General features: G+C 40.8%; 1 protein-coding gene across 1 annotated transcript in view; it reads right to left on the minus strand.

Annotated features, from left to right (window-relative positions):
* Positions 1 to 9,556, minus strand: part of galnt9 (polypeptide N-acetylgalactosaminyltransferase 9) — a 92,444-nt gene extending 82,888 nt beyond the window's left edge. The window contains exon 1 of the mRNA XM_053326117.1: positions 9,316 to 9,556. Coding sequence (XP_053182092.1) covers positions 9,316 to 9,556 — 241 coding nt within the window. The remainder of the gene's footprint in view (positions 1 to 9,315) is intronic.
* Positions 9,557 to 12,441: the final 2,885 nt, after the last annotated feature.

Raw genomic sequence — 12,441 nt, forward strand, 5'->3', positions numbered from 1 at the left:
GAGTTCTAAATATTGATGATGAGGCCGGGGATTCAGCGATCGCTCCAAGAGGAGGAAAATAACTCGTTCCAGAGAGGTTTATAGCCTTCAAAGGCCAAAACAAAATAATGAAACATTGAGAACTGGGAGAAGAGCTGCATTAATTCTAGTACTGCCACAGAAGTGGGTACAAAGGATAACAACTCTTATTTAGAAATTGCTAAAACCAGAACACTAAATTACCTCTTAACAATAGGTTGTTGCCAAATTTAAGCAGTAAGAGAACTTGCACAACAATTATTATACACCAAATATATTTGGGCATAAACAGAACTATAGTAAGAGTCCTTTTTTTCTTCTAAAGGCTCGTAAAAGTTTGTAACACAGGATTTTAACCACTGACTGGTTCTAAATAGTGCTTTATTTAACTGAAAATGTATTTTCAGTATCAATGTGTATGTCAGTGATAATCACACCAGTTTAGTGAATATAAAAAATATTAAAAATACAGTATATGCTTTGCTATGCTGCTGGTTGTGTTCTGATATATGGTGGGGGTAGGAAGGCATACAACAGAGGCTGTTGGACATTATATAAACTACCTTGTTATCTGTGTTCTATTGTTTTCTATTGCCATTTAAATTCTTGACTATTCTCAGACTGTACACAAGTGCATAACATTTAAACCATAAACATAAAATAATCAAATTAATCAAACCTGAGGATGAAAAAAACTACTCAAAATGGTTCAGTGGACCATATTGAAAAACTGAAATTTATGCCTTTAATGTGGGTAAACTGGTGTAATGTCTGAAAAGTGCCATAATAAGTGAATTGGTCATTTTGTACATTTAAAAAATATATGTTGGAAGTTGTGCCTGCACTAGGACATGATATAAAATGAGAAAGCTATTGAAATAAATCTAAGGAGCTCTCTTTGCTATTTGTGTAAGTTTAAATAATATGTGCAGCATCAGTCAAGCTTTATCCATTCAGATTTTACTTAGTCATGACATTGACACAAGGCAATCAGGTGATGGGTCAACTTAGTGGAAAAAATATATATATTCCTGCACGAATTCAGATGCAGTTCGCGTCTGTTCAGAGTGCATCGTCAGTTCATATCTTGGTAATGTATTCATGCTCAGTTATATCCCAAGTAAATTTTCAAATTATTTACAAAGTTTCATCTTGTTAAAGTCAAGCAAATATGAATAAACAATCAAAGTGCAGAGAATGTCAATGAAAATTCATATACATCATTAATAATCCAGCTTGGCAAAGTGGCCTCTGCCGCTTCTGCATAGGATGTCATCATTAAGCATTGGTATAATGTGATCACTGCATGACTGTAGGCCAACAGTGTAAATAAGAGAAGGGCTCGCTCCATCTGAAATTGCCATTATTGTCTGTGGCTGACTGCTGATTATCAGGTGAGCCGCTGAATTCATTATCATGATTCCTTAAGGCTGAGCAGAATTGATTCTTATCTGTTTCTGAAACTGTTTTGTCGACCGGCACTTCATCTACATATCATTATTGGAATACATTTCATTTCATCATGCTCCCTCCACCCTTCATTGTGCTGTGATATGATGTGGCGTCCCTGCAGCTACCATTGTGCGCTGCACATCCGCATATAGGTGCACCGCGATGTGTATCATTAAGCTATAGTCACAGCATCAAGTGTGTGTCAGCATGGAAGAGAGGGAGTGTGACTTTTTTTTCATTTCTCATCAGGTCCCCAGCAGGCTTAGCATATAAACAGCATTGGTTTCTTTGCCATAATTGGGCATTACAGATAAGAAGCGTATCTGGTGCTGCAGCTGGGCCTGTGAGGCTGCCATCCCATCAGCACCTACGCAATGGGAGAAGGCTGGGAGTGACACGCATGGCTGATGACAAGAGTCTCAGTGTGACTGTGAGCTGTGGGACAACAGCCGAGCTCAAACAATGACACATCCATCGCTGGTCAGACAAGTAAACTGAACATTCACTTGCTAATAGCCAATATCTGTTTTTTAAGAGGCTCCTATTTAGAACATTTCTTCTTCGAGTGACTGGGTAGTAGAAGAAAGAGAAGCTATGACAAGGTTTCATCTGAGGCAAATCCAATTCAAGTTTGACCCTAAGACCTCCTTAAATAAAAATGATGTGGTTGTTTTTTATTTATTAGATGCTTTTGTTCTAACCTATTTTTACACTTTTTAGTCTTGACCGTTCGCTAAACCCACCAACATAATTAATTTCACTGCTTTTCTCACATGATTGAACAGCCTGAGCTAATCACACCGACAAAATACTATGAGCACTTTAAATTAGCATATAAACATTTCTGTGAAACCAGAGCAGAAAATGGAACTAAATATTGGTATCTGCTGACTAAATGCAATCTCTAGTGTTCCTGTTTTGACTTGAATTTCAGTAATTCTATTTTTCAGGATTTAACCATGTTTTATCTAAACTTTTCAGCCCCAACTTTACATTTGTTGGCTTTGTTGGCGAGTCAGCAATAGTCCACTGCAAGCTCTGTCAGTGCGTTTAAGCAATGTTGTGTCACCTAATATGAACAGCTGGGGGAAAGAGAGAGGAAGGGAGATGACAGTTGCCCCACACTGGGCTGGGCCGTCCACTCAAGTAGGCTGACTACCACAGCACAGCATAACCATCTCTTTCTCTCTCTGTTTGACTTTCTCTCTCTCTCTATGTTGGCTCTATTTGTGGAGCCAATTAGGCAGGTAAATCTCACACAGTTATTGTTGTAAACAGCAATATGTGCTGTGCATGATCAGAAATCTTGACAGGCATACCAATGGTGACATCGAAACTTCAAATAATAAATAGATTAATAAAGGGTTTTTATGGTAATCCATCATATCAACCAGTGGTGGGTTGGATTGCAGGACTTTTCCAGAAGGTAAATGGCATAAAGGTCAAAGTGGGTTAACTGAAGGAGGATTTTTCACAAGATGGCAACTTATTAGTTATTCTTATCAATGGCTTTTTAACCATTAATCGAAGCTCATCAGCCCTTTATAAAGGACAAAATAGCAAAATCCTTATCAGTCAAACTCTGATGTTTAAAATATCTCTTTCTATCTCTTCGAGAATAATGATAGCTAATCTTATTTGTGTTTAGCATTTGTTTAAGCCAGTCACAGGGCTTCAGCAGGAAAGTACCTGCGCGACGATATTTCCTGTTTCTAATGCAGTACTTAAGGTGAAAGCACTCTTTCATAAGCTTGTTAACAAGCTTAAAACCCCTTCATCTGATTACCCAAAGACAGTGGTATCCACAACAGAGCAGTGCTGCTGATAACCCTCTTCCTGCTCATTTCTGCACGGAATGCACTGTCGATAAAGCTTGACCATTGTTTTCTTGCTGGGAGTCCGTCAACCATGTATCAGCTGGCCAAAGCAGAAGATTTCTCCAACTTGTTTATGTCCTTCAAATCTAATTGGACTTTGCTGCAACTCCCATGGAATGCCATTGGTAGGCAATAAAAAACAGAGGGAATGGGCAATTACTTCATATCGCTCCGGGACATGGTAATAGTTATTGGCACATTGAGTGTTCCTCTCACCATAGTTATTCCCAATGGCCATAGAAGACAATTTGTGGTTTGTGCACAATTTAGAAAAAGGGCCAGTGACCTCAGATATGAGAATATGCTTCTTTTTTTTTACCTCTGCTAGAAGGCGCAGACCTATCCATTCGCCTCTCCGTTAGGCTCAGTAAATGTATGCAAATGCATGCTCTTTACATTAGTTAAACCTTTTGTGAATAATATTGGACAATGATAACATATGACTACAGGCCACTCATCAAATAGGGAAATGGTCCACTCACCACTTTGTAAAGTCTCCTCCTGCCAAAACTGGCCAAATTTAAACAGTAAAGAGTAAACAGTGAGGAAAAGGTGGAGGTTATAAATTCCAGCTACAATTCAAAACACATAGTCAAGCAAGACTCTCTCCGTATCCATCTCAATATCAGAGGAAATACTGAGGGATTAAACCCTGACTGCAACCCCGGCCAAATGGTTCTCCTCTGCCAAGCATCCTTCTAGCCAATGTACAGGCATTGGATAATAAACTGAATGACCTCTGTGCCTGCATCAGTTTTCAACAGGATATCAGGGACTGTAATGTCCTTTGCTTCACTGAAACTTGGCTAAATCCTGGAATACCTGACAGCACAATTCAATCATTTGACTCTTTTTTCTGCATACCAGAAAAGAAGAAATAAAGGAGACGGTGACGTGAGAGGTCATGAAATGGTCAGGCCAAGCCTACATGACACAGTGTGGAGCACATTCCACGACACCACCGTCGACGTCAGAGATGACATCAATGGATTAAATAAGTCTGTGGTGGATTTAATTTGTAAGACAACAGAATTAACTGTACCCAAAACTACAGTATAATCATTCCGCAACCAGTAACCATGGATTTCCAGAACCATCCTGCCATAACCACACACACTGCAGCCTACAATTTAGGGCTGCAGTCTAGAAACATGGACAATTTTAATGCAGCAGCTTACAATTTAAGAAGAGCAGTAAAGGAGACAAAAAGGGAATACTGTAAGAAAGTGCTGATGCGTCTCTAGCAAGTGAGCTAAACAGCTTTTATACTCCCTCTGAGGCCATCAGCAGCAAGCAAACAAAAACAGCTGAAGTAGAAGTTAATGGATGGGTGGGTACACCTTTCACACCTAACACCCTATCTCAGCATGATGTCAGGAGGGCTTTCAAGTGTGTGAACACCAAGAAAGCAGCAGGACCAGACAGTATCTATAGGGGTTAGGGTCTTCAAATCTTGTTCTGACCAACTAGTACCAGTTCACACTGATATTCAACCTGTACTTAGCTCAGTCTGTCATATTCAAATGCTTCAAGAAATCTACCATCATTCCTCTGGTCAAGAAAACAAAACCAGACCAGCCTGCCTGAATCTCCTCCTTACTGCACAGGACAGTGGACCCACTATATTTTACCTACCATCCCAACCAACGACACCATAGCATGCATCCTCCACACCATTGACTATAGTTCAGCATTTGACACCATAGTTCCCTCCAGGCTCGTCACAAAACATTAAAAAACCCAGGAATAAACACTTCACTGTGCACATGGATCCTTGATTTCCTGATTGGTAGAGCCCAGGGTAGGAAGACACACCTCTTCTACCCTCATCCTTAACAACAGAGTACCCCAAGGCTGTTTTGAACCCTGGCTGTACTCCCTGTACACACATGATTGTGTTGTCACTTTCAACTCCAAAACCATTGTCAAGTTTGCTGATGACGCAACTGTGGTGGACCTGATCACGGGTAACAATGAAAGAAGTAGAGGATTTCTGACCTGTTGTTGTCAAGACAACAACCTACTTCAGAATTCCCAGACTTTGAGAAGTCTACAGAGAAGAACTACACCCCCCTCATTATCAACAGGTGCGCAGTGGAGAGGGTAGACAGCTTCAAATACCTTGGTGTCCACATCAACAAGGACCTGACCTGGGCGACTCAATGGTGAGAAGGGCAAAAGAAACTGTTTCACCTCGGACGCTTGAGGAAATTCCAGGTATCCCATCAAATACTGAGGAATTTCTACTCCTGCACCATCAAGAGCCTCCTAACGAGGAACATGTTTGCCTGGTACAAAAACAGCACAGAACAGGACTGCAAGGCCCTGCAATAGTGTTTAGTTCAGCTGAACATACAATAGAAGATATTTACACCAGGCACCGCAAGAATAAGGCGAGAAAAATCATTAAGGATCCCAATATAAATGTACAATTTGAGGTTGATGAAATTGCAGTTTCCTTGTGATTGCATAATGATAGTAAAGTTCCCTCATAATGGCCTTTTCTCTCTGCTGCAGTCAGGAAGAAGGTACATGATGGTCAGGAACTGGCAGGATTACATGCGACCAATAAACTTGATTGATTGATTATGCTCTTAAACACACAAGACAAATCATGGAGGGGTTGTGGCAGCCAGCAAATGTTTCCAGCCTGTGTTCCTTCCTGTGTACACATTGATGCTGTCAACTGCAGTTGATTCCTTTTTCTGTTTTTCATACTTGGATCATGTAGACAGAGATTCATGCCTGTAGGGGTTGTTTCTGAATTGTAAATGTATTGAACGCCTGACTTATAAAAATTGATTTGTTTAACTAATGAATTCAGCAGTTTTGTGATGTGAAGCTAAATTTGAATTTCAATGCAACAGCCACTTTGCACAATTGTTACTGATTTGACCTAATTCATCAAATGAATTTTACATCTTCTTAACCAGCTCTCTGGGATGCACACTTAGGTTCAAGATGCTTTTATTCACTTGTATGCTTGTGTTAACTGCAAGGCAGGAAACTGTGCCAGCTTTGCACTTACAGTAGTTCACGGCTTGTTCCTCGCTTCAGCCCATCATCAGCTGCTACTCTCTGCACTTGTGAAAGACCTGCAAATTATGTCCCAGCGACTAGGACTCAACTCTGCTGCACAGAGTAGGCAGTTTTGAGAATAAATTATGAAGCTGATATGATGTTCATGAACATAAAACAGCTGACACTATAAACAGCTCTCTTGACTGTGTATGTCTAGCTGAAGAGGAGGTGGATGCCTTTCAGTCAGCACTCAATAATAAAAGGTCAACAGATTACACTTCACCAAATACAATTCTGCAAACCCATGTTTTAAAAATCCACTCATTCAAAACTGGCATGAGATAAAGTGATAGAATCTGCACACATTTCCAACTGGGACAAACCCATTGTATGATCTAACCCCGAAAATAATTGTGTAGACAGTGAGTTTCTGTCCCTCCGCAGTGACACAGGGTTGCCTGGCTCAGCTGCATTGTCTCTATATAAACCAAGTGACTGAGAGGATGCATTGTACTTTTTGAGAGGCAAAGCCTTCTCCCTGGATGCCAGATGCCAAGCATAACTCAAAGTGACAGAGTGACCCTCAAATAGCTGCTGAAGCTTGAGCATAATAACAAGCTCAGGAACAGGAACAATCCGTGAAGCTGTGAAATGCCCTTAACTATTGACTATTGAGGAAAGAGTCAAAAAGGCTGTCAAGATACTTTTTCTTGATTTTTGTAATATACTAATCCATTAAAAGCAGAGTCATTACCTAGAAGAGGAGCATTTTCAAGAATTAAAGGGTACTGCTTATTTTCTTTCTTCCTTTCTGAGTGTTCTTGAATCTGCAATACCATATTAATAGCTTTCAGGCAATGGAACTGTAATTAAAGGGGTACTGCAGATATCTGTGACCTCTACTGGTAAACTGTGAGAAATACAACAACATTACCACGACCTGCCTCCACCCACACAGCCCCCATTCCTCACAATCACCCCATCATCCTGACCTGCTCTGTAGCTGTAATTTAAAAGAATGATAAAGTCACAATCTCCTAGAACAGTGGGCTAGTAAATAAAAAATGACCATGATGATGGATTATGAATTAGTCAGTAACACCTTGCAATGCAGTAGCATTTCACCATGATGAAAAATGGTATAACAGCACTGATTTCTCATTATTTGGCTATAGAACAAGACATTTTAGCTTTCATTGATGAAACGTCACCGGCTCAGAACATGTCCTGCATCACTTAGGAGATCTAAATGTGAGTAGGTGGGAGGTTTGGGGTATTAGGCATTAGTTGAAATATCTGTGATTGAGGAGTTTTATTCCAAATCAGAGTTTGGGATGGAACATACTTTTTAGAAGGTAGAAATGTGGCACCTAGTGGAATAATCACTGAGTTGCTTCTATTTATCAGTAAGTCTATTAACCCCCTGCAGATATATTATGATCTGTTTGTGCTGTAAGGTCGTAAAACACTTCTGTGATATTCATATTGAACATGGAGACACTGAAGTATGCTACTGAGACAGTCACAGCAGCGTGAGAACATTTTACTTGCGATCTCACTTAGCCTCAATATATCCTGTGAGTGAGCACTGTGCAGTCACAAAATACATTCACATTTCAAGAATGTGTTTCTTTCATTGCAAAGATGACCTGCGCTGGAATCTGGGAGAACCTTAAGCTACATAGTTCATACACATTTTTTGATTTTGAATGAATTTTCAAGATGTTATTTCACTCTTAAACTGATATTATTACACAGACACATAGACACAGACAATATTACAAAAAGGGATCACAGTTCTTGGTAGAAAAAGGCTGTTATTTGCATGCATTATTATTATTGCCTCACTGACTCACCAATAACTTGTTTGTATAATGTGTGTATTTTTATATGTTTACATTTCAAGTCAAAGGTTTGGATACAATTTTTTATTCAAGTAAATGTGAAGGTGTAATCAAACGTTTGACTGTTACTGTATTTGTAAACATTAACTGAATAAATATGCTTTTGATGCAACCCATAGCAGAATGGCGCTTGATGTGACATTAAAATGAATTTAGGGATGTATGTCATTAAAGTTATTAGTTACAAATGTATTAAATGCTGCTATATGCACATAGGACTGGTATTACAAAAAACATTATAAGTACTACAAGTCAATTTTGTCAACTGTGCAAATAATGCCAAAATATGCCAAACAAATCTGTTGTGAATCATGTGAATCTCACAGCAGAATATAACCATGCATTGGTCATATGCAACCTGATTTCAAAGATCTGCTGAGGAGACTTAATCTACCCCACAGACTAATGGCCTTGTAATGAAATACAAGTCTGTCATTCTGTTATAAAGCTATTACATTGCACTCTCCTTCAAAAAACTCAGACAGCTTGTTAAATTTGATCAGTTTCACCAGCGGTGCCTCCAGTGAAATGACAAGAGCTGCAGACCTCCTCTAATTCTATACAGGGCAGACAGACATCAATACTTAATGCATAAGTTTACGTGAAGTTTACAGCAAGTCAGTTATGCGTTAAGGATGTCACAGTCGGATAGGTTGTTAAAGTAATGGTCTAGTAAAGTCTATCAACACAAATGGTGTAGCCACATATAGCAAGTATTGCACTATAATACATCACCCTGCTTCATAGCTTCTAAACAAGCAGGGTCAGTGATTAAAAGGCAGCAGAACTCAAATGAGCAAGCCGTTTGACATAGTTTCATGTGTAAAATCGAGCTGATTTTCAACTGCTTCCCAAATAAACGAGGTACACATTTGTAGAAAAAATATACATGAGTCATGCTTTAGGTTTACAGGGAAATTCAGTATGCTGCTGCCCGTCTATCTTGTGTGTTTTGGGAAACAGTTTGGCTTGTAATGGTTTTAATTTGATGAAAAGATGATGACCTCTTTGCCAGATGCCAAGATGATTTAACTATTCCCTACCGTTTAACTGGTTGTAGACCACATCCTCCAGCCTCTCCAGCCTCTGGAGTATGGACTGTCTATCCACCAAGTTGGAAACTTTGCCATTTCTGGCTCGCAGCCTCTGGTCAGAAATACGCCCTATCTGAATGAGTTCTTCGGATCTGTCCTGGATCCTGCAGTAGACCGAGAACAAGATAATCCCCACAAACACCAGAATGTTGACGGTCAGCAAAGTTTTGATTTTGCGTGCCACAGCCATGAAAGAGAATATTGTCTGGCTGACACAGTCAAGCCCAGCAGCTGTCCATGTGTGGTGGCCTGCTTTGCCACCTTACTGTATATTACAGGAGGATGCTTCTTCTTTTTTTCTTTTTTTTTTTGCTCCGGGAGAGAAGGTCAACTCGTGGAAACCCGAGCAGCTGACTGATCTGTTCAGCACCACGGACAGCTCAGGAGGCTGCGCTCACTTGGTAGCGGGGCATAACATTCGTCACATGGAAGTTCAAGGTGGGAAAGGTTGAGCGATGCTTTGTTTGGGCTTCACTGCCCCGAGAAACAGCTGCACACCCTCTGCCGTCGTTTGAGCTACATATTACAACCGAGAGATGACGCCAGGGAAGGCATTCATTCTCTTGAACAGCCTACGGCAGTTGCAAAACATCTCTCCTCCGCAACGTGATAAGTCGCCAGCTCCTTAGCCCCAATATGTCTCGTCCATCTTACAGAAGATATACTGCAATAACCGCTGGTGGGGAAGCATCCTCCTGCTAGAACTGCTTTGCTGTGGCATCTCTTTTTTTCCCCCAAATGCGCTGTGGTCACTCGATCCCGTCCCGCTCTGCAAATATGAACCCGAGGAGCTTATGCCCAGAAAATATGTGCATGCATTCAAACACACGGCGGCGTTTCTCTCCTGTTTTCTCTCCCTCCGTCTCTCTCTCGCTCTTGAGCTTCAGTCAGTCCATTGTTGTTTGGCTGGTCGGCGGTGCAGAGTAGGACGAGTTGAGAGCAGATTTGCCCTCAAATGCTGTCAAACGATGCCGATGCTCCGTGTCGCTTAGAGAGATGCAGCCGGGCTCTGGCATGCTGTCTCTCCTCCTAGTCTCTCCGCTCTCTGTCAGGGAGGAAGAGCCCGCTGTTGCGTCCTGACGTTTAGAGGCACAATCATGAATATTCAGGAGCTGTATTGGGCTCGCAGGATAAAATAAACAGCAAGGTTCTAAAAAGCAGCAAATACTTCCACTTGGTAGAGCAGCTTTCCCGTATCAGTAAGTGAACTGTGAAAGTGCGTGCGGAGTGTGTTGACAGATTTTGCTATTTGATCCGTAATGCGTAGGTTAACAGTTTCCATCTCACCTCTAATGCCACTGCCACGGGCAACTTAAGCTTTACTGCTTAACATCCATTTTTTATAGGATTAAATTTGCATATTATGCAACTGCCCCTGCATACATGCATGGTCAACTTCAGGAATGGCTTATAATTATCATCATTTCACGAATCACATGCATGGTCAGAACTTAGAAAACACGTCATGTACCGTGTAAATAACCTATTTTTAATCAAGCCCACTGGGAAAAGAGGTTGAACGCGTTTATATTTCTGTTGGGTTCACTTTCAGGGCACAGTTATAAGTAAATTCAAGAAAAAACACCTCCCATTGCAGCTCTCACTGCTGACTGATCTCTGAGTGCAGTACAGAACCCTCACAGCTGAAAACAGAGATCTTGAAGGACATGGGCAGTATGGACAAGAGCCATGCAGTAATGATTTTAACTATTAGCAGCCAGTTCGGATCACTTCCTCCTCACAAACCTCCCTCCGGCCATTGCAAGCTTCTCATCTCCAATTCCAAATGAATTATGGCTCAAGTAAATCACGTACAAAGGGATTCAGTCTCACTGCTACTTTTACTTGATTAGGCGAACCCAGACATGGCACAGACTGCCCAAAGCACTTTGATCCCACTTCACACCCACCAGAGGATCTCAGATTTATACACTTTGGTTTGTTTGCTGCATCACTATAATCAGATGTAAAACCTTTATAGACTGCACAGATCTTTGTCAGAGGACATCTGGCACGAACAAAAGTATTCTCATACCTCTTCAAATGCCTTGATGGTACACTTCTTCGAGATTAAATCAATTCAGATTTTTCTGAGATCAGATTCGAGAGCTTTTATTTTTAATCCTCTTGCAAATCAGTTGTTGAGTTGGTGAGAAGTGGTGCACAGTGGTATCGGTCATGCTCTTCAAAGAGCATAACCTCATCAGTCATATGAAGACATAAACTAAACAGAGGATCAGTGGTCTATATTTTCCACAAATCCTTGCAGTTATGTCCCAGATATGTGAAAATGTGCATATTCTTTATGATAAACCAGTTTTTTTTTTACAGGAGACATATCATGCTTTCTGTGATTTCCTTTAATTTTTATGCGGTTATCATGTCAGCTGTACATGTTGGTCAAAAACCTGATGTGAAACATGTGTAAAATGCTTCCTGCGAATCAAAGGCTTCGGTCTGCTCTGAACGTTTTGTTTGCAATGTTACCTCTGTTTCCCTCTCATGATGACGTCTGACGTCTCAAACGGCCGTCTGCTGGTGGCCTTTGTTGCTCAGGTTATTTCATGGTTGGTTAACATTGTCCACCCAGATATTTCAGATTGGATTCAGGCTCAAACACATAGCTACAGATGTACTTGAGAAGTTTCCATTTTGAGTACAGAATAAGAAGCGGAATCCCACTACTATTGTTTGTTCATATATTGAATCATACACACTGCCACTGATCATAGTATTCTTAATCATACGTCTGTTTTAATGATGACAGCCTGTGTGTTTCCTCTCCAGCTGTGCAACTCTTGCATTTATCAGCTCTGTATGATGAATACTTATAAAATAACTGGCTTTGCATGCAGTGAATTAATTGGGATTCCTGCTGCACACCAGTCCCATTACAAAAGGTGCTGATTTGACTCCAGGTCTGCAGAAACAGACAGACTGTGGGGAAATCACTGTTACAGCCACCTCAGCCACAGGGCCTCAGCTCAGCTGCTTATATAGCAGCTACAGTATCACTTCCCCCTGTGCTCTCATGTAAGACTCTCTGAAGACTTATTTCCTGTTTTCTGCATTCAG

The sequence above is a fragment of the Scomber japonicus genome, chromosome 9 (genome assembly GCF_027409825.1).
Source record: "Scomber japonicus isolate fScoJap1 chromosome 9, fScoJap1.pri, whole genome shotgun sequence".
NCBI lineage: Eukaryota > Metazoa > Chordata > Actinopteri > Scombriformes > Scombridae > Scomber > Scomber japonicus.